This window comes from Manihot esculenta, chromosome 7 (assembly GCF_001659605.2).
Source record: "Manihot esculenta cultivar AM560-2 chromosome 7, M.esculenta_v8, whole genome shotgun sequence".
NCBI classification, from domain to species: domain Eukaryota; kingdom Viridiplantae; phylum Streptophyta; class Magnoliopsida; order Malpighiales; family Euphorbiaceae; genus Manihot; species Manihot esculenta.
In genome coordinates, this window is record NC_035167.2 from 10,488,202 (window position 1) to 10,511,640 (window position 23,439).

Consider the following 23,439-nt stretch of genomic DNA (forward strand, 5'->3'; position numbering starts at 1 on the left):
TAGTCACAACTAATTTGGCTCTTAAAAATTAAGAGTAAATAACTGAGATAAATTTTATAATTATCCTTTAAATTTGAAAAGAACATAATTTAATCAATTTGTATTTCCAATATCTTACAATCTCTCCAACCTTAAGTTGGTTTCAATCCTCTCATCGGTTTGGATGACATCTACAAAACTATTTGAAAATATAATGTTAATAAATAAGGAGCACAACTCATGGTCAATTACCAGTGGAAGCACCTCAAGTGCTTTCTCTCTCCATCTTCAAACATATTCTTTAAAACTCTCTCCGTATTTTGCAAAATATTTCAGAGATTTCAATTGAAACATCAGCTAGGTCTTTCCATATGAAAAGCTTTCTTTTATCTAACTAGATGTACCATCATAAAGCCGGACCTATGAGCCCCTCAAGGAAGAAGTGAATAAGTAACTTATCAACATTTGTCATTGCTGACATCTTTACTATGTATGTTTCTAAATGTATATGAGAGATTGATGTCCCGTTATACTTTTTAAACTAAAAAACTTTAAAGTTTCAAGGAGAAATCGCATTAAGGACCAATCACAAAGATAACACGTCAACTTATCCATACATATTCAAACCTTCAATGGCACTTAATTACTTCTTAATTGCTGAAATTTTTTCCTCTTCCATCTTACTTTTTTCCTTTGTCTACTGTTAGAGGTTCAAATAACATCTAATTGATCATTGGATACTGAGAGTTGATTAAGTGAGGAGTTGATATAGTAGGATGAAGGGGAGATGTTTGGTGGGTGTGATGCAGTCTTATAGAGTAGCCTAGTTTAAAAGAGGAATGTCAATTTAAGGCATAGTCTAAGTAAAAGCATTGCCTAAAAAAAGGAACCGAGACATTCAAAACTGGTTAAGAGGTGATTGGTATAACAACTGAGGTACCAACTTGTTCAGTTATAACTAATTCTAGCACATAAGCTTGCATAGTATAGCATGGATGATTAGGTTGAGAGATTGCATGCATGCAGACCTATCGTATGACTGAAAAAGAATATCCTCTTGTTCTTATGCGTCGTTGATAGGGAGCTTTTCCCATTTCTTTAATCGTTTTCTTTAGCTAAACTACTTTTCCCTTTAATTCTGAATATCTATTATTAATGATATAATATTTAAATAATCACCATTTTGACCACAAATCAAGAGGTGTTACACTTATCATTAGTTGTATATCTTTGCATTTACAAACCACCATTGCAAGTAACGGTTGTACAGAAGCCTCAACATATGTGCATCAACAATTCGATCCTCCCCCATCTTCCCTCTCCTTAAATCAACTGAGAAACTAAGAATTGAAGGTGTACTACCAGGATAACTACTCATGGGTCTCACCCTTGAAGGACTAGAAATCCCTCGTGATGGAGACAAAGCCGTAGGTGTCCAAAGCTTAGTAGGCGAGGCAGGCCTCGTGGCTCCCCTAATAGTTGAAGAAGCAATAGTTCTGGGAGATATCACAGTACCATCAACACCAAATCTTTTTGATTGACTGGTTTTTGATGAAATGCTCATTCTGGAATTAGGACTAGTTGGTAATAGTGAACCTGGATCCTGCAAGCGCCTCAACCTGCTATTTGTTTCTTGCCAAAACCTTGCAGAAATAAAAATGCCACGAGCCCCTTTTTTCTTTTGGAAATCCCACTACCTAATTCATGCAATCCTGAAGTGCTACCAGAGGAAACACTATCGCTATCAGATACAGTGAGATCACCAGTAGCATCGCCTAAATCCAAGCTCAACCTCCTCTCATCAACCATCACAGATGGCTGCAATGACTTAACCATCATCAACCCAGATCCCAGACTCCTCTTATCTCCACCACTACAATCCAAACTCCTAGACAACATCGGCTTTCTTTCTGCCGAACCTAAATTCCCTTCTCTACTCCTCCCCGGCCACCTATGCTGATCCAGAGGCTTCGAATCCTCCCGTTGATCTCTCACAGGAGTCGCTTTCCTCCTCTCTGGAGTGGCCTTTCTACCCACATTTGGCGAAGTCACAGCCTTAGACTTGCTAATCGGGAGTGAAAACGCTTCACAGAGAGAGAGAGTTGGTAGCGATGAGTGAGAATTGGGAGTAGATTCAGAGGAAGAAGAACAGGGGAAGTGTGTATTGGGGATTTTTGGTTTTGATGAATCTTTGGAGAGAGATTTGTAATAAATTAGATAGATTTTAAATTAATAAGTATTTTTAATTTTAGTTCTGATTAAATTTTCAATTACAGGTAGAGTATGGTTTTCTTTCTGGTTTATGGTCTTCTCTTCTCTTCCTCTTCTGATAGATTAATACATTTTTTCTGTTTATTTAATGGTATTCTTGATTTTGATAGATTATGATAGTATTAAATCCCATACATTTTTTCATTCCATTAGTTTTTTTAAAGAAAAAAAAATAAATGAGGTGAAATTATATATTTCATTGATTAATTTTTTTTATGCTCCTACATTATTATAGTTATTAGACTATTGTTTATATTAATAAGTTATTTATTGCCTTTAAAATATTTAAATTAAGAAATAAAAACCATTATTTTATCACATATATATTCTTTTAAAAATATATCTATTATATCTAGTAATGGCATAATGTATTATAAATATAATTAAAAAAAAAAGCTAATTAATTCACTCAATCTTTACATTTTGATATAATTTTAATAAATTGACATACCACGTATATTATTATTATTATTATTATTATTATTATTATTATTTACGTTTATATTTGAATTTAATTTTAATTGATTTTTAAAATTAACATTAAAGATAAATATTTAATCATTAAATATGTTATTCAAATCTCTAATAGTAATAAATTTTATTTTACAATAATAATTATAAATATTTTATAATAGATATATTATTTAATAAAAAATAATTGTATATATAAAATAATTAAAAATAATATATTTATTATAAAATTTTTATAATTATTGATATAAAATAAATAATATTTGGTAATGATATATTTAACCGTTAAATTAAAAATTAAATAGTTAAATATGAGTTAATATTATTTTTATATATAAAATTCTATGTTTCCATCAAAAATAAAATGTTCGGCTTGTAACTAGTAACAAAATCCTACAATGTATTAACTGTCCGAGAATTGCCGAGTCCGAGGCAGTTCCAACACAGGACGATAATTGCTTTCGGCTATCCCGACCTTTGACGGGATGAGCCGCTTCACTGTTACCTGTCAAATTAACATTCGCAGGGGTGTGGTTAGAAGCATCCTGTTGATAGGAAGGAAAACTTGTAGTATCATCATCTTGTTGAGAGGAAGGAAAATCAACATTGTTAAAAAACCGAAACAGATATTTTTTTGCCTTTAATTCCATAATAGATACCCCTCTAAAGGATACCATAAATCTGCCAAAGAGGTTTGCATGTTCTGAAAATTGATTGGATTGTATGTGAAAAACATCAATACCATACAAAAATCATAAGTGACGATCTGAATATCTCTGGAACTCTTAATAAGGACAACAATATTTTCTTCTTCATCGATAGTCAATTGACGCAGATCGTCTTCTATGGGGAAAGGAAAAGAAGGAGTTAGGTTTAAGAAAAAGGAAAAAGCAAGAGTATCGAGGCACAGAGGGACCACAGAGAGAAACTTTGAGTATTACTATTATTAATAAGTCAGTTCTTGCATTTTCAGAAAATCTATTAAAATGTCTTTATTTTTTCTCTCCATTAATAAAATAGTCTTTCCATTCTATTTCCCGTTAAAATAAAAGAAGAATGAGAGAGAAAATTTTTAAAATTCAATTTTGCCCTCAAATAAATCTTCTTATTTAATCTCTGGTATTACCATTATAACAAGTCAGTCTCTACATTTTTTAAAATCTATTAAAACGTTTTTAGTTTTTTTAAATCTATTAAAACGTTCTTATATTTTATTTCTGTCCATGAAATAGCTCTCCTCCCCTCCTCCTTAAAAGAGAAGAAGAAAAATAAGAATCGTCCCCTCCTTTTCCTTAAAGAAGAAGAACCGAAGAAAAAGAAAAAAAAAAGGATCGAAAAAGAAGAAAAAGGGATAATTTAGTCTTTTATTATATTTTTAATGACACAAATAGACGGAACAAATATTTTATTTACGAAAAAAAATAAAAAATTTTTAATAGATTTCTCAAAACTGAAAGATTGATTTGTTAATAATGACAATTTTCAGTGACTAAATAATAAAGTTCTCATAAAATAATAATAATATATGTAATATACCAACTAAACTATCAAATTACAAGTAAACTATTCAATTTAAAAATTCACAGAATAACTAAAATTATACCAAAATATAAATATTGGACCAATTAAATCAAAACTAAAAGATTTATATTAAAATGTAAATATACATAAACATAGGTCTTTTTAAATCCATTCGCCTAAATGAAATGTTAATGTTTATGTTATTTTTATATTTTAATTTAAAATTTTAAATAAAATTTAAATTTTAAATAAATTAACTCAATATTTATATGTAATTTTAAATTAATTTTTAAAAATAAGTAAATCAATTATTAAGTACATCTTATATAGATTTTATTTTATAGTAATAATTCTTTAAATATTCATGTTTTATTAATGGATTTTGTAGTTAAAAAAAATTAAATCAGCAATTAAAATTAAAAATATCAAAGATTAAATTTAAATCACTCCATCAAATTTACATTTTATGACAATATATAGTATTCAACTACAAAAATTAATAATAATTTGAATTTAAATATATATTGCCTAGTTTATTAGAAATTAAAATTCTAATTTACACCCTAAAAACTAAAATAACATTTCATATCGTGAATTATCAGTTAATAATTTTTATTACCCTTTAATTAAAGTCGTTAATTGATGATGTATGGTCTGAAACTGTTCTGATATATTCTTTTCAATAATCTATTTAATTTAAATTTGACTTTATATAAAGATAAAAACAATATTATAAACTAAATATTTATGTTAATAAAATTTTTAATGTATATATATATATACTTGTAATTTTTTTTAAGTCTCACATAAATCAAGTATTTCAAAAATAAAAATATAATTGTGATTTTTTATTGATAAATAATTAATAATTTTTTATTAATATTAATTATAAATATTTAGTAATTTATTTTAATGATTAATTTTTTAATAATTTAATCGATAAATTTTTTTATTTTTTTTAGTTTTTTAGTGTTTGCAATTAAATAATAATAATAATAATAATAATAATAATAATAATAATAAGATGAGTAAATTTAAAAAAAAAAAACAAGAGACCTCGTGTGCAAAGATTAAAGATATTATTAAGTTACTTATTATTAACTAATGATACATGTTAGGAGAAGTAATTAATTTGTTTCGGAAGACTATCTCCACAAATCTAATGGACATGATTACACAGTAATGAAGATCATATCACAAATCTAAGCTAAAGCTCCAGCAAAATTAAATAAATCATTGGATTCTTATTAAAGAAATAAGAAAAGAAAATTAATTACTGCAAATAAATAAAATCTGGCGCTAAATGGTTATTATGACAGAATATCTCACATATGATTTTGGCAATTTATTATTTAATTAATTAAGTTTTTATTGTTACATAAAGTTTTTTTTTACTAGTAATAAAGATTGTAATATCTGCAAAGTTTATAACAGAGAATGTAACATATATTCAAAGTATACAACATCTAATTCACCGGTTCCTAAGACATAATTTAAGTATAGTATCTGTTTAAATATTATAATTGTAAGGAATATGGCAACAGAAAAATCTCGACATTTCTCAAGACACAGCACTTCCAAGACTCCCGATTGCAGAAGTTAAAAGTTGTGAGTCGGTAATGCAAATAAAAGAAGTAAGACCATGATTGAGAGCAAAATGGATATCGTTTAGCATGGCTCGTGCTTTCACTTGCCAGGACCGTAAAATATCGAATGTGCCTAGTTAAACTATGTACAAAATGACCACAGTAGTTACTAACAATCACAACTATTACTACCGGCGAAAACTAATTCTTTTATGCAATATCACAATGAATTTGAAAAACGCCCTGAGACAATAAAGAGCAAAAAGTCTGACTATCCACTGGATGTGGAACATGATCAGGAGGAGCAGCAAAAGCACTAGTATATTGTAGATGTGAAAAGTCAAAAGAGATATGAGAGAATTTTCAAGGGGTCCGGGCCACTTTATCAAACACACAACAATTGTGTTCTTTTCAAATATGCCATAAAGTCATAACACCAAAAGCTAAGGATTGATCAAGTAAAGATTCCGACCAACGAACAAAACTGAAAAAACCATTCCCCTCAGGTTTATAAGTACAAGGGCTGCAAACCAAATTAACCGAGTAGAATGCCACAAAAAAAACATATGATATAATGTTTTGGATGCAAAATGACATATAGAGCAAGTAGAGTCCACATAATAATTGTAATACCCGGCTAGACTCCGGCATCGAAATTCCTACCTTCCGGCGGAATCTCCGTTGGAATCCGGAATTTCTCAGATGTCAGAGCCTTCTAGAAGGATAAAATAAAGATTTTCTAAAATGTTTTTATATGTTTTTATGGTTTTAACGAAGAAAGAAATTGAGTTTTGAAAAAAAAGACTAAGGGAGGAAAATTCAGGTTCGGCCGCCGAACCTCAGGTTCGGCAGCCGAACATGGGGAGTTTGCGGAGGCACCTTTTACCCCCGAAGGTGGTCTGGCCAGCCACCTATAAAAGACCCCTTGTCCGAAAATGGATGAGTTTTCTCTCTCTATTTTCGGGCATAGGTGAGATTTCGCCTTCCTTTGGTCGATTTTGTGTTTCCCTTCAATCCCTTCAAGTTTTAATGAGTTTTTACTTGGTTTTTGAAGATTTTGAGCTAAAGATCAAAGTTTTGAAACTTGGAGACCTTCGGAGCTCGTTCCTCCATATCTCCAAGTTTGGAATCACATCTCCTCTCGATCTTCAAGAGGTAAGTGTAGATCCTCCTCTTCTTCCATGTTTTAAGTAAGTTTTAAGATGGGGTTAGGGGTTTTGATGCATGTTTAGGCTAGTGGTAAAATGTTAGGGTTTATGTACCCTTTATGTTAAATGTTTGCTATGTTGATGTTTGTTGGGGTATAGGTGTAATACCCGGCTAGACCCCGGCACCGAAATTCCTACCTTCTGGCGGAATCTCCATTGGAATCCAGAATTTCTCGGATGTCGGAGCCTTCTAGAAGGGTAAAATGAGGTTTTCACAAAATGTTTTCATATGTTTTATGGTTTAGTATTGTGCTTGACCCTGATAATAGTGTTAATCCCTTTGTACATGATCTTTTAAATGAAATGTTTTTATGATAAGAAATGATGAACCAAACTTGATATATGTTATGTTAACCCACTAGAGCATTTGATAAGGGCTCTAGTATGGGGTTTTATGTATATGGTTTTAGTGCATGCACAGGTCAAGCTTGGTATATGGAAAGTTTAAAGTTTTTATGGAAATGTATGATCATGTATGGGATTTTATCAGATGTACAGTATGTATAATAGGCTTGCTACGGGTCCCGACGACCTTAAGTTGATCTGGATCCTAGCGCCGGTAGCGGTCCGGTTTTTGGGTCGTTACAGAGTGGTATCAGAGCCCTAGGTTTATATGGTCGGACCTAGATAGTGTCGGGCTCATAGAGGCTATAGAAGGGCAAGCACAATAGAAAGAAAATCATGTCCACTAGGATAGGATATAGAGTCCTGTCTAAATGATGATGTGAAATGCCATGATTTTATGTATGTGCATTAATGATATGCTATGTATGATGAGGGTTCATGTGTTTCCACATGAACCATATGATGCTAATGTTTTGTGCTATGGAATGTTGTGTTCAGAAAATAAAATGCGAGGCACTCGTCGATTTGCACGATTGACTGGAGTACCACCAGAGAATGAGGGCATCGATGCCCGTCCCCCTGCTTTACCAAGGGCAATGTCTTGTCGATCAAGTAAAGAAAGAACATCAAGAGACCCTAGAAGGTCTTTTGATGCTAGCAGAAGGGGAACAGATCAGGGTGGGAGGTCATCAGATGTGAGGGAAGATATGGATGTTGACCAGAGAAGAGATGGAAGCTTAGGAGTAAGCATGTCTGAGGAGGGTACAAGGGAGTCATAAGGAGGCGCTCAGGCCTCGGGGTTTGGTAATCCACCCCAATATCCACCCTTTCCACAGGGACCAGGGTATCCGATGGGGGGTACATCGGATTACTCCGGCTTTAACCCATACCCTTCCTACATGCCTTACCCTCCCTTTTACCACCATACCCGCAGTACCCAATGTATCCACCCTCACCTTTCTACCCAAGCACAGCAAACCCTACCTCAGGGAATGCTGCACCTCCTCCTCCATCAGCAGAACCAGTAGTCCCGGATGCCCAAACACCTAAACCTAGCTCATCTGGGGGGAGGAAAGTGAAGATGAATGATTACCTAAAGCTAGATGCTCCCAAATACAAGACATGTGATGATCCGTTTGAGTACCTCAAAACGGTGAAGATGATAACCGATGAGCTGGGGGCAAGTGATAGTAGAGCCATTCAGATGGCAGGGTTCACTCTGAAGTACAAGAAGGCACGAGAGTGGTTTAAGAACTATGTGGACCCAAGGTTGGATTGCCTATCCTGGGGGGAGTTTGCCAATGAGTTTGTTGGGTGGGCTTTCCCTGACAGTTTAAGAGAGCTGAAAGTTGTGGAGTTTGAGCAGCTGAGGCAGACGGAGGAGATGAGTGTTGACAAGTTTACAGATAAGTTCTTGGAGTTGTTGCCGTATGTTGGGCAAGCTTATGACACCGATCAGAAGAAGGCGAGGAGGTATACCATGAGACTACACTCTAGGTATTCCTATCTAATCCTTGCAGCAGAGAGGGAGAGCTTCCACGCCATTGTGGATGCAGCACGGAAGATGGAGGCTAGTGCCATCATAGAGGGGTTAGTGAAACAGACAGTGGCACAGTCTTCGGGTTCTAAGACCCCAGGCAGAGGAAAGTTAGATCACTCTTCTCTGAGTACAGCAGCTTCAGGCAGTAAAAAGTGGGACAGAGGCTCTAAGAAGTAGAAGAAGAATAAGTTCTGGAACTGGTTAAAGTCCGGTCTGGGTTTAGGTGGTGGCTCGAGCTCGGGTTCAGAAGGTTCAGAATGCATGAGATGTGGGAAGCTGCACAAGGGAGCTTGTCGGTTTGGGACTTCAGCATGTTACATATGTGGACAGGAGGGACACATAGCACGGGAGTGTCCTAGAGCAGCCTTTATAGCACAGTCCCAGCAGACAGCTTCTGGTAGTGTAGCTCAGCCAATAGCTCCAGCCACGACACAGGGCAGTGGTAGAGGCAGAGGGAGAGGGGCAGCCTCTTCTTCAGCAGGTTCCCGGGGTGAAGGTCCATCAGCTCCAGCTCGGATCTTCACTATGACACAGCAGAAGATAAACACGTCAAACACCATGGTGTCAGGTAATCTCATCATTGGTTGTTCAGATGTGTATGCATTAATGGACCCCGGTGCTTCTCATTCTTTTGTTGCTCCGAGAGTTGTAGAGAGGTTGGGTTTGATAGTCTCTGGGTTAGAGTGTCCCCTTTGGGTCAATGGACCCAAGTGTGACCCATCAGTGGCAGAGTAGTCTGCCGGTATAGTCCAGTATTTGTAGAGGATAGATGCCTTCCAGCCGACCTTGTAGTTCTAGATTTGACTGATTTTGACGTCATTCTAGGGATGGATTGGCTTTCTACTCATGGTGCTACCTTGGACTGCAGAGACAAGGTAGTCAGGTTCAGAGGTCAGGATGGGTCAGAGGTTGTCTTCAGAGGAGACAGGAGGGGTACACCTAGAGGTCTGATATTAGCCCTACAGGCTCGTAGGTTGCTCAGAAGGGGTTGTCAGGGGTTTCTAGCTCATGTGAGAGAGCTTGATAGTCAGGTTAGGGAGCCCACCTCAGTGCCCGTAGTCAGAGAGTTTCCAGACGTCTTCCCAGATGAGCTTCCAGGACTACCACCTGCTAGGGAGATAAAGTTCGAAACAGAATTGATGCCTGGAACCAGACCGATCTCTATCCCTCCCTACAGGATGGCACCAGTAGAGTTAAAAGAGCTAAAGGAACAGTTGCAAGAGTTGGTAGATAAGGGTTTCATCCGACCGAGTACCTCACCTTGGGGTGCTCCAGTGCTATTTGTGAAAAAGAAGGATGGATCCCTCAGACTTTGTATCGACTACAGACAGTTGAACAAAGTCACTACCAAGAACAAGTACCCGTTGCCTAGGATCAACGATCTATTCGACCAGCTAGCAGGAGCGGGTTGTTTCTCCAAAATAGATCTGAGATCTGGGTATCACCAGTTGAGAATAAGAGAAGAAGATGTGCTGAAGACGGCGTTCAGGACCAGATATGGGCACTATGAGTTCCTAGTGATGCCGTTCGGGCTAACCAATGCCCCTGCAGCATTCATGGACCTCATGAACAGAGTTTTCAGTCAGTATCTGGATCACTTTGTTATTGTCTTCATCGATGATATCTTAGTGTATTCCAGAAACGCAGAGGAGCATGCCCATCATCTGAGGATTGTTTTGCAGACCCTGAGAGAGCATGACTTGTATGCCAAGTTCTCCAAATGTGAGTTCCGGTTAAGGAGCATATCTTTTTTGGGTCATGATATGTCAGAAAAGGGAATTAAAGTGGACCCCAAGAAAGTAGAAGCTGTAGCTAACTGGCCTAGACCCACCACAGTAACAGAAATTAAAAGCTTTTTGGATTTAGCAGGTTACTACAGGAGGTTCATCCAGAACTTCTCCAGAGTTGCCGCTCCTATGACCGGGTTGACCAAAAAGAATCAGAGGTTGGTTTGGTCAGAATAGTATGAAGGAAGCTTTGAAAAGCCAAAGAGAAGGTTGACGTCAGCACCGGTGTTAGCTCTGCCTATCAGTAATGAAGACTTCATAGTGTTTTGTGATGCATCCCATGTGGGACTAGGTTGTGTGTTGATGCAGAATGAAAGGATAATTGCTTATGCTTCTAGGCAGCTGAAGAAGCATGAGTTGAATTATCCTACACACGATCTAGAGATGACAGTTGTGATCTTTGCACTCAAGATGTGGAGGCTTTACCTGTATAGGGTAAAATGTGAGATCTTTACAGATCATAAAAAGCTTACAGTGCATCTTGAGTCAAAAAGAGTTGAACCTGAGGCAGAGAAAATGGGTAGAACTGCTTAGTGGCTATGATTGCAAAATTCAGTATCATCCGGGTGAGGCAAATGTTATGACAGATGCCCTCAGCCGAAAATCACTTGGCAGTTTATCCCATATTACAGTAGAGAGAAGGCCGGTGGTCAGAGAAAGAATCAGGACGGCTGTGAGCCTGCAGGAGTGTTAAGCAGATGTCCGTAGGAAGCTTGTAGTTTCAGGAGGGAGTTGTGGTGTTGCTTAAGGTGTCTCCTATGAAAAGGGTGGTTCGTTTTGGGAAGAAAGGTAAACTAGCTCCACGATACGTTTGAGAATGTATCATACAAGTTAGACTTACCTGCTTCCATGGAGAGAATCCATTCGATTTTCCATGTTTCCATGTTATGGAAGTTCGTGTCAGATCCGGGCAAAGTTCTTAATGAGCCAGATGTAGAGATCCTAGGAGATCTCACCTATGTTGAGCAGCCAGTGCGAATCCTAGACACGTAGATCAGAAAGCTGAGGAACAAGGAAATCCCGATAATGAAAGTCCTTTGGAATCACCATAATATGGAAGAGTGTACCTGGGAGACCCGGGAGTTCATGCTCCAGCAATACCCTTATCTCTTCTAAAGTGAGTGTTCTAGGTTTTATGTGTTCCTCTTGATGCTATGCTTGTTTGTTGAACATTCGGGGATAAATGTTCTTAAGGGGGGAAGAATGTAATACCCGGCTAGACCTCGGCACCGGAATTCCTACCTTCCGGTGGAATCTCCGTTGGAATCTAGAATTTCTCGGATGTCGGAGCCTTCTAGAAGGGTAAAATGAGGTTTTCACAAAATGTTTTCATATGTTTTATGGTTTAGTATTGTGCTTGACCCTGATAATAGTGTTAATCCCTTTGTACATGATCTTTTAAATGAAATGTTTTTATGATAAGAAATGATGAACCAAGCTTGATATATGTTATGTTAACCCACTAGAGCATTTGATGAGGGCTCTAATATGGGGTTTTATGTATATGGTTTTAGTGCATGCACAGGTCAAGCTTGGTATATGGAAAGTTTAAAGTTTTTATGGAAATGTATGATCATGTATGGGATTTTATCAGATGTACAATATGTATAGTAGGCTTGCTATGGGTCCCGGCGACTTTAAGTCGATCTGGATCCTAGCACCAGTAGCGGTATGGTTTTCGAGTCGTTACAATAGGCTAGTTTTATGCCCCTATATGCTTGAGAATATGTTTATGCATGCTTTTGTGTGAGTTGGTGTGAGTTGAGAGGCTTTAGGGTGGCTGGATGTGCATGTGAGGCTCGGGTTCTGCCCTTTGGGAGAGCCCAGGTTAGGCCGCCGAAGCCAGTTTCGGCCGCTGAACCTGCCTGGAGGTAGCTTTAGGCCGCCTAAACTCGCCCCCGAAGGTTTGGACTTTCGGCTCTGAAGGGGAGTTTCGGCCGCCGAACCTGCCCCCGAAGGTTGTGACTTTCGACTCTGGAAGGACTTTCGGCCGCCGAACCCTGCCCCCGAAAGTGCCTGACTTTCGGTTTTGGAGGGACCTTCGGCCGCCGAACCTGTCGCCGAAAGTCCCCTTGTAACGACCCGAAAATTGGACCGCTACAGGCGCTAGGATCCAGGTCGGCATAAGGCCGCCGGGACCCGTAGCAAGCCTGACATAAAACCTGTAAACCTGTTTAATCCCATACATGATCAAGAATATACATAAAAATTAAAACTTTTCTTTCATACATTCTCTCACACACCAAACTCAACCTGTGCATGCACTGAACGTAGTCATAAACATAAACATTGATCCCTCTGTGGGATCTCATAAGTGCCCCAAGGGCGATATAACATAAGTTGAGTTGGTTTACATGAGCCTCATAAAACATCTAAGATCATGTATAAAAAGGGGATACCTTACACATTGGGTCAAGCACAATCTCTAATCCTCAATATCAAAACATACATTACTATGCATAACTTTACATAATTTTACAATTTATCATGTCCACATTCTAACTATTACAAACATATGACTTTATTCCTCTTGACTTCTCTGTCTAGCCCGTACCTGCAAACCTGGGGGATTAGGGAGAGGGGTGAGCTACTAGAGCCCAGTGAGCAGAATAGTAAAACATTTAAATCATATGCCATAATGGAATGCAACACATCACAGACAAGTCACATCAAGGATGGTATTGTCACCAATAGTCCTCTACATAGTCCAAAGTGCCGGGACGTAGAATGGGTAAACCGGTCTTTCTCTTACATAACATAACATAACATTCCAATGTGCCAGGGACGTAGAATGGGTACAACCTGGACTTTCTCTTACATCGTGCCAGGGACGTAGAATGGGTACAACCTGGACTTCCACATCATAACATGCCGTAACATCATCATATCATATGAGGACTAAGGGATCATCCAATAACCAATCCACATCAACATCATAAGTGCAATGCAACATATTCGTGAATTCTAATGCAAATGGCCTAAGATCATTACATGGCATTCATGATGCATGAACATGCTCAAAACTTTGTAATTTGTTTGCTTTAAATCGTAAAGGTTTATTCTACTCACCTTAGCTAGCTCTGACAAAGACTGACACAGCTGACTCACTGCTGGGGTCCTTGGTTCCTCGGGTCTGAACCTACACAGGTGGACTCAAATGAGGGACCAAACAACTAGAACATAACTCAGAAAACATTCCCCAAAAACCCCCTTAAACACCTCAAAACAATCATGCAAAAACATGCAAAGGAAGGCTGAACAGGGCACTTTCGGCGGCAGGTTCGGCGGCCGAAAGTCCCTCCAGAGCCGAAAGTCAGGCAGATTTGGCGGCACCTTCGGCGGCCGAAACTCCCAGACAGAGGCGAAACTCATGCATGTTTGGCGGCACTTTCGGCGGCCGAAACTCCCAGACAGAGACGAAAGGCAGGCTTCGGCAGCCGAAAGGCTGCCTCCCAGGCAGGTTCGGCGGCCGCAAGTCCTTCGGCTGCCGAACCTGGTTTCTGCCAAAGGGCAGAAACTTGGTTCTTCATGCACATTTGCCTCCCAAAACCATTCAACATGCATTTTTCCTAATTTACAACACACATACTCAAGCATACAAGCTCCTAGAGGCCTCAAACTATCTTAAACCCCAACTACAACACATCAAACATCACATAAAAGCCACATTGTCCAAAATCATAACATAAACCCATAAACCTAACCATAAGCTACACATGCATTCTACCCCATAGATCTACTCAAAACTTACTTAAAACATGCCATAAGCTCAAGATCGGCCCTTACCTCTTGAAGATCGAGAGGAGAACGACCCTAGCTCGGAAAATGGGAGAGAGAGAGTTCCTTGAACCTCCAAGCTCCAAAACTTGCTTAAAAGCTCAAAATCTTCAAAACAAGAGTAAAACTAATGAAAATCGAGAAAGATTGGAAGGAAGAACTCAAAACCGACGAGGGATGGCGGAGAGCTCACCTTGGCCGAAAATGGGGAGAAAGCTCGCCCGTTTTCGGCTAAGGGACCCCTTTATAGGTGGCTGGCCAGGCCACATTCGGGAGCTGAAAGTGTCTCCACATGCATGCCATGTTCGGCGGCAGAACATAAGGTTCGGCGGCCGAACCTGGTTTCCCTCACTTATGCTTTCGGGGGCCTAAAGCACACCCGAAATGCATGCATATTCGGCGGCCGAACTTGAGGTTCGGTGGCCGAACCTGAGTTTTCCCCCAAGGTTGTTTTCATGCAAAAACTCATTTTCTTTTTACTTAAAACCATGAAATACATCAAAACATTTTATGAAAATATGAGTCTATCCTACTAGAGGCTTCCGACATCCGAGGTTCCACCGAACGGTAGGAATTCCGATACCGGAGTCTAGCCGGGTATTACACCCCTGCCCAGCCTTCCTTTGCCTGTTTTTCCATGCATGTTTATGATGTTTTAGGGGGTTTTTGGAGAGATGTTTAGAGTCATGTCAGAGTTTGTTTGGTTCCTTATTTGAGTCCACCTGTGTAGGATCGGACCCGAGGAACTGAGGAGGCCAGCAGAGTTAGCTGTTTCAGAGTCAGCCAGAGGTGAGTAGAACATAACCCTTTTATTTTAAAGCAAATAAACTTTTAAGCATGTTCATGCATCACGATTGCCATGTTTATAGGTTGTTGCATTAAAATTCACGAATATGATGCATTGCATAAATTGCTGTTGGTGTGGATGGATATTGGATGACACACTAGCCCTCGATATGATATGCTATGTTATGATATAGAAGTCCAAGTGTGGCTTGCACTACACCCCTAGCACTATGTAAGATAAAGTCGGGGTGTGGCCTGCACTACACCCCCGGCACGATTGGATATGTTATGATATGCTTTATGTAAGAGAAAGACCAGGTATGGCCTGCACTATGCCCCTGGCACGATTGGATTATGTAGAGGGTTACTGGTGACAAGTCCATCTGTGATGTGAATTGTTTGTGTCGTGATACATTTCATGAAAGCATGTGATTATTAAATAATTGTTTTATGGTTCTACTCACTGGGCTTTAGTAGCTCACCCCTTTCCCTTAACCCCCAGGTTTGCAGGTTCAGGATAGACCGAAAAGTCGTCAAGAGTAAAGGCTTGTGTATGTAATAGTTTAGTAGTGGACATGAAATGTAAAATGATGTAATGTAAGGTGTTGTATGATAATGTAATGAGGATTAGTATTGTGCTTGGCCCTAATGTATGGTTAATCCCTTTTGATACATGATCTTTATGAAATGTCTTTAATGATGTTATGTGTTGAACCAGGCTTGACATGTAATACCCGGCTAGACTCCGGTATTGGAATTCCTACCGTTTGGTGGAATCTCGGATGTCGGAAACCTCTAGAAGGGTAAAACCATGTTTTCATAAAATGTTTTAATGTATTTTATGGTTTTAAGTAAGAAAGAAAATGAAAGTTTTAGCATGAATCATGCATCACGAACGCCATGTGATATATTAGGTTGTTTGCATTAGAATTCACGAATATGCTGCATTGCATTTTATGATGTTGATGTGGATTGGTTATTGGATGATCCTTTAGTCCTCGTATGATATGATATGATGAGGGTACGGTACGGATTACCAGTGAGGCCCATTCTACACCCCTGGACTATGTTAAGAGAAAGACCAGCGAGGCCCATTCTACGCCCCTGGCATGTTGGAATGTTATGCTATGTTATGTTATGTTAAGAGAAAGACCAGTGAGACCCATTCTACGCCCCTGGCACGATTGGACTATATGGAGGACTATGGGTGACAATATCATCCTTGATGTGATTTGTCTGTGATGTGATGCATTCCATTATGACATATGTTTTAAATGTTTTTATTATTCTGCTCACTGGGCTCTAGTAGCTCACCCCTTTTCCTACTCCCCCAGGTTTGCAGGTACGGGCTAGATCAGGAAGTCTAGAAGAGTGAAGTTATGTTGATGTAATAGCTAGATGTGGACATGATAATGTTGTAATGTAAAGTATTGAATAGTCATGTTATGTAATGAAGTATTATGAGGTTTAGATTGTGCTCGACCCTAGTATGTATGGTTATCCCTTGTTATACATGATCTATGAAAAGTAACGTTTTTATGACGTTTATATTTAGCCAAGCTTAATGTATGTTATGATACCCCATTGGAGCATTTGATGAGGGCTCCAGTGTGTGGTTTATGTTTATGTTATGTGCATGCACAGGTTAAGCTTGGTTAATGAAAGAAAAAGTTTACAAGTTTATGAGTATGTATGATCATGTATGGGATTTGATAGGTATACAGGTTATATGTTAGGGTTGCTACAGGTCCCGGCGACCTTAAGTCGATCTGAATCCTAGAGCCTGTAGCGGTCTGGATTTTCGGGTCGTTACAGAGTGGTATCAGAGCCCTAGGTTCACATGGTCGGACCTATAATGTGTCGGGCTCATAGATGTTATAGAAGGTCAAGCACAATAGGAAAGATCATGTCCACTAGGATAGGATGTGGAGTCCTGTCTTGTATGATGATGTGAAATGCCATTATGATATGCATGTGCATTAATGATATGTTATGTATGTGATGCATGTTATGCGGGTTCATGTGTTTCCACATGAACCATATGATGCTAATGTTTTGTGTGATATGTGCTGTTTTTCAGAAAACAGGATGAGAGGAACTCGTCGATCTACACGATTGACTGGAGTACCACCTCAGGACGAGGGCACGGATGCCCGTCCTCCTGCATTGCCTAGGGCAATGTCAAGTAGGTCCAGCAGAGAAAGAGCAGTAAGAGACCCTAGAAGGTCTTTGGATCTGGGTAGAAGCAGATCAGTGAGGGGAACAGTTCAGGGAGGAATGTCAGAGGATGTGGGAGATGATATGGATGTGGATCAAAGGAGGGATGGCAGTCTTAGTGTGGAGATGTCAGAAGAGGGTATGGGAGAGTCACAAGGAGGCACTCAGGCCTCAGGGTTTATCCAACCACCCCAATACCCACCCTTTTCACAAAATCCCGGGTATTCGATGGGAGGTACATCGGATTACCCTAGCTTTAACCCTTATCTCACACACATGCCATACCCACCTTTCTACCCACCCTACCCACAGTACCCTACGTATCCACCCCTACCCTACTATCCAAATCCAGCAAACCCTACCTCAGGGAATGCTGTACCTCCTCCGTCACCAGCAGAACCCACAGTTCCAGAAACCCAAGTACCTAAACCTAGCTCATCTGGAGGGAGCAAGGTCAAGATGACCGACTACATGAAGCTTGGTGCTCCTCAGTATGACAAAGGTGATGACCCGTTTGAGTACCTTGGAAGGGTCAAGATGATTACAGATGAGATAGGAGCTGATGACAGTAGGGCCATTCAGATGGCTGGGTTCACACTGAAGTGCAAGAAGGCCCGAGAGTGGTTTAAGAATTATGTGAACCCGAGAGTGGATAGCATGTCTTGGGAAGAGTTTGCAAACGAGTTTGCAGGATGGGCTTTCCCTGATAGCTCAAGGGAGTTGAAGATGATAGAATTTGAACAGTTAAGGTAGACAGAAGAGATGAGTGTAGATGAGTACACAGATAGATTCTTGGAGCTGTTGCCGTTTGCAGGGCAAAATCTTGACACAGACCAGAAGAAGTCAAGGAGGTATATCATGAAACTCCATTCTAGGTACTCCTCCTTGATTCAGTCAGCAGATAGGGAGAGCTTCCATGCCATAGTGGATATGGCCCGGAAAATGGAGGCTAGTACCATCATTCAGGGGACAGTTAAGCAGTCAGTGGCACAACCTTCTGGTTCCAAGACCCCAGGTGGGGGAAGATTAGATCCCTCTTCCGTGGGTGCAGCAGCTTCAGGCAGTAAGAGGTGGGGCAGCACAGTTAAGAGGTCTAAGAAGAACAAGTTCTGGAACAAGATAAAGTCAGGTCTGGGATTAGGAAGTGGCTCAAGCTCTGGTGCAGATAATGCAGTTTGTGCGAGGTGTGGTAAGCCACACAAGGGAGTATGTCGGTTTGGGACGACAGCCTGCTTCAGATGTGGGCAGGAGGGACACATGGCACGGGAGTGTCCTAGAGCAGCCTTTGTGACACAGTCCCAGCAGACAGCTTCTGGTAGTGTAGCTCAGCCGGTAGCTCCAGCCACGACTCAGGCCAGTGGCAGAGGCAGAGGGAGAGGGACAGCCTCTTCTTCAGCGGGTTTCAGGGGTGAAGGTCCATCAGCTCCAGCACGGATCTTCACAATGACACAACAGGAGGCAAATGCATCTAACACCGTGGTGTCAGGTAATCTCGTCATTGGTTGTTCAGATGTGTATGCCTTGATGGACCCCGGTGCATCTCATTCTTTTATTGCTCCGAGAGCTGTTGAGAGGTTGGGGTTGATGGTCTCTGGGTTAGAGTGCCCCCTATGGGTCAGTGGACCCAAGTGTGACCCATTAATGGCAGAGTCAGTCTGCCAATGTAGTCCAGTATTTGTTGAGGGAAGATGCCTGCCAGCCGACCTTGTGGTTCTAGACTTGACAGATTTTGACGTCATTCTAGGGATGGACTGGTTATCTACCCATGGTGCTACCTTGGACTGTAGGGACAAGGTAGTCAGGTTTAGAGATCAGGATGGGTCAGAGGTCACCTTCAGAGGAGACAGGAGGGGTACACCTAGAGGTCTGATATCAGCTCTTCAGGCTCGTAGGTTGCTTAGGAGGGGATGTCAGGGGTATTTGGCTCATGTGAGAGAGCTTAACAGTCGGGTTAGAGAGCCCGCCTCGGTGCCAGTGGTCAGAGAGTTTTTAGATGTCTTCCCAGATGAGCTGCCAGGTTTACCACCTACTAGGGAGATAGAGTTCGAAATAGAGTTAATGCCTGGAACCAGACCGATCTCTATCCCTCCCTACAGGATGGTACCAGCGGAGTTAAAGGAGCTTAAGGAGTAGTTGCAAGAGCTGGTAGATAAGGGCTTCATCCGACCGAGTACCTCACCCTGGGGTGCTCTAGTGCTTTTTGTGAGAAAGAAGGATGGATCCCTCAGACTTTGTATCGACTACAGGCAGTTGAACAAAGTCACTACCAAGAACAAGTATCCATTGCCTAGGATCGACGATCTATTCGACCAGCTAGCAGGAGCGGGTTGTTTCTCCAAGATAGATCTGAGATCCGGATACCATCAGCTGAGAATAAGAGAAGGGGACGTGCCGAAGACGACGTTCAGGACCAGATATGGGCATTATGAGTTCCTTGTGATGCCGTTCGGGTTAACCAATGCCCCTGCAGCATTCATGGATCTCATGAACAGGGTTTTCAGACAGTATCTGGATCACTTCGTTATTGTCTTCATAGATGACATCTTAGTGTATTCCAGAAATACAGAGGAGCATGCCCATCATCTGAGGTCAGTTTTGCAGACCTTGAGGGAACATGGCTTGTACGCCAAGTTCTCCAAGTGTGAGTTCTGGTTGAGGAGCATTTCATTCTTGGGGCATGTTGTGTCAGAACAGGGAATTGAAGTAGACCCCAAGAAGGTAGAAGCTGTGGCTAACTGGCCTAGACCCACTTCAGTGATAGAGATCAGGAGTTTCTTGGGTTTGGCAGGTTACTACAGGAGGTTCGTTCAGGACTTCTCTAAAATTGCAGCTCCTATGACCAGATTAACCAGGAAGAATCAGAAGTTTGTGTGGACTGACCAGTGCGAAGAGTGTTTTGAAGAGCTTAAGAAGAGGTTAACGTCAGCACCGGTGTTAGCTCTGCCAACTAGTAATGAGGACTTCACAGTGTTCTGTGATGCATCCAGAGTGGGTTTGGATTGTGTGTTAATGCAGAATGAAAGAGTGATTGCTTATGCTTCTAGACAGCTGAAGAAGCACGAGCTGAATTACCCTACACATGACCTGGAGATGGCAGCTGTAATCTTTGCACTCAAGATGTGGAGGCATTATCTATACGGTGTAAAATGTGAGATCTTCACAGATCATAAGAGCCTGCAGTACATCTTGAGTCAGAGAGAGTTAAACTTGAGGTAGAGGCGGTGGGTAGAACTGCTCAGTGACTATGATTGCAAGATTCAGTATCATCCGGGGAAGGCTAATGTTGTAGCTGATGCCTTAAGTCGGAAATCACTTGGCAATTTATCCCACATCACGGCAGAGAGGAGACCGGTGGTGAAAGAGTTTTATAAGCTCGTTAATGAAGGTCTACAGCTTGAGTTGTCTGGTACAGGTGTTTTAATAGCCCAGATGAGAGTGACACCTGTGTTTCTAGAGCAGGTGGCCCAGAAACAGCATGAGGACCCAGAGTTAGTGAAGATTGCCAAGACTGTTCAGTCAGGCAAGAATGAGGAGTTTAGATTCGATGATAAGGGGATCCTCCGCTATGAGAAATGATTGTGTGTACCAGATGACGTGGGTCTAAAGGGAGACATTATGAGGGAAGCTCATAATGCAAGATACAGTGTTCACCCTGGAGCCACCAAGATGTATCAAGATCTGAAAAGAGTGCATTGGTGGCCAGCTATGAAGAGAGAAGTGACACAGTTTGTGTCAGCCTGCGAAGTATGTCAAAGGGTGAAACTGGAACATCAGGAGCCGGCTGGAATGCTTAACCCACTACCAATTCCAGAGTGGAAATGGGAGAATATCGCTATGGATTTTGTGGTGGGGTTACCGGCAACATCCAACAGATTAGACTCTATATGGGTGATTGTGGACAGACTGACTAAATATGCTCACTTCATCCATGTCAGGAGCAACTACTCTGTGGATAAGTTAGCGCAGGTGTATGTTGATGAAGTGGTAAGGCTGCATGGGGTTCCTGTTTCGATAGTGTCTGATAGAGGGCCCCAGTTTACCTCCAGGTTTTGGCGGAGTCTGCAGGGTGCTATGGTACCAGGTTGGATTTCAGTACTGCCTTCCATCCCCAGACTGATGGACAGTCAGAGAGGACCATCCAAACTATAAAAGATATGCTCATAATGTGTGTGCTAGATTTTGGCGGTTCTTGGAGGCAACATCTACCCTTGGTGGAGTTTGCCTACAATAACAGCTATCATGCTAGCACAGGGATGGCTCCATATGAAGCTTTGTACGGGAGGAAGTGCAGGTCACCTATTTGCTGGGAAGAAGTGGGAGAAAAGGCCTTAGCAGGCCTTGAACTTGTTGACATTACCAGCAGGGTGGTGCCCATTATCAGAGAAAGAATCAGAACTGCTGTGAGCAGGCAGAAAAGCTATGCAGACATCCGCAGAAGACAGGTAGAGTTTCAGGAGGGAGATCTGGTTTTGCTCAAAGTGTCTCTTATGAAAGGGGTGGTTCGTTTTGGGAAGAAAGGTAAGCTAGCCCCACGATACATCGGACCCTTCGAAATCTTGCAGAAGATTGGGAATGTGTCTTACAAGCTGGATTTACCTGCTTCAATGGAAAGAATCCATCCGGTTTTCCATGTTTCCATGTTGAGAAAGTTCGTGTCAGATCCGGGCAAGGTTCTTAGTGAGCCAGATGTGGAGATCCTAGAAGATCTCACCTATGTAGAACAGCCAGTGCAGATTCTTGACACCCAGATCAGAAAGTTGAGGAATAAGGAAATCCCGATGGTGAAAGTCTTCTGGAACCACCACAATATGGAAGAATGCACCTAGGAGACACGGGAGTCTATGCTCTAGCAGTACCCTTATCTCTTCTAAGGTTAGTTTTATATGTGTTTTATGTGTATGTTATGTGGTATGTTATGCATGTGCTAGTTGAGGAACATTCGGGGATGAATGTTCTTAAGGGGGGGAGAATGTAATACCCGGCTAGACTCCAGTATCGGAATTCCTACCGTTCGGTGGAATCTCGGATGTCGGAAACCTCTAGAAGGGTAAAACCATGTTTTCATAAAATGTTTCAATGTATTTTATGGTTTTAAGTAAGAAAGAAAATGAAAGTTTTAGCATGAATCATGCATCACGAACGCCATGTGATATATTAGGTTGTTTGCATTAGAATTCACGAATATGCTGCATTGCATTTTATGATGTTGATGTGGATTGGTTATTGGATGATCCTTTAGTCCTCGTATGATATGATATGATGAGGGTACGGTACGGATTACCAGTGAGGCCCATTCTACGCCCCTGGACTATGTTAAGAGAAAGACCAGCGAGGCCCATTCTACGCCCCTGGCATGTTGGAATGTTATGCTATGTTATGTTAAGAGAAAGACTAGTGAGGCCCATTCTACGCCCCTGGCACGATTGGACTATGTGGAGGACTATGGGTGACAATACCATCCTTGATGTGATTTGTCTGTGATGTGATGCATTCCATTATGACATATATTTTAAATGTTTTTATTATTCTGCTCACTGGGCTCTAGTAGTTCACCCCTTTTCCTACTCCCCCAGGTTTGCAGGTACGGGCTAGATCAGGAAGTCTAGAAGAGTGAAGTTATGTTGATGTAATAGCTAGATGTGGACATGATAATGTTGTAATGTAAAGTATTGAATAGTCATGTTATGTAATGAAGTATTATGAGGTTTAGATTGTGCTCGACCCTAGTATGTATGGTTATCCCTTGTTATACATGATCTATGAAAAGTAACGTTTTTATGACGTTTATGTTTAGCCAAGCTTAATGTATGTTATGATACCCCATTGGAGCATTTGATGAGGGCTCCAGTGTGTGGTTTATGTTTATGTTATGTGCATGCACAGGTTAAGCTTGGTTAATGAAAGAAAAAGTTTACAGGTTTATGAGTATGTATGATCATGTATGGGATTTG

The 23,439-nt window shown here is 40.6% G+C and overlaps 1 protein-coding gene across 1 annotated transcript; it reads right to left on the reverse strand.

Moving 5' to 3' along the window:
* Positions 1-915: 915 nt before the first annotated feature.
* Positions 916-1,878, reverse strand: LOC110618943 (QWRF motif-containing protein 2-like). Its single transcript, XM_043958118.1, has 2 exons — positions 1,704-1,878; positions 916-1,650 (listed from the first exon to the last, which is right to left on the reverse strand). The coding sequence occupies exons 1-2, from the start codon at positions 1,876-1,878 to the stop codon at positions 1,196-1,198; spliced, it is 630 nt and encodes a 209-aa protein (XP_043814053.1). The 3' UTR covers positions 916-1,195.
* Between the last annotated feature and the right edge of the window lie 21,561 nt (positions 1,879-23,439).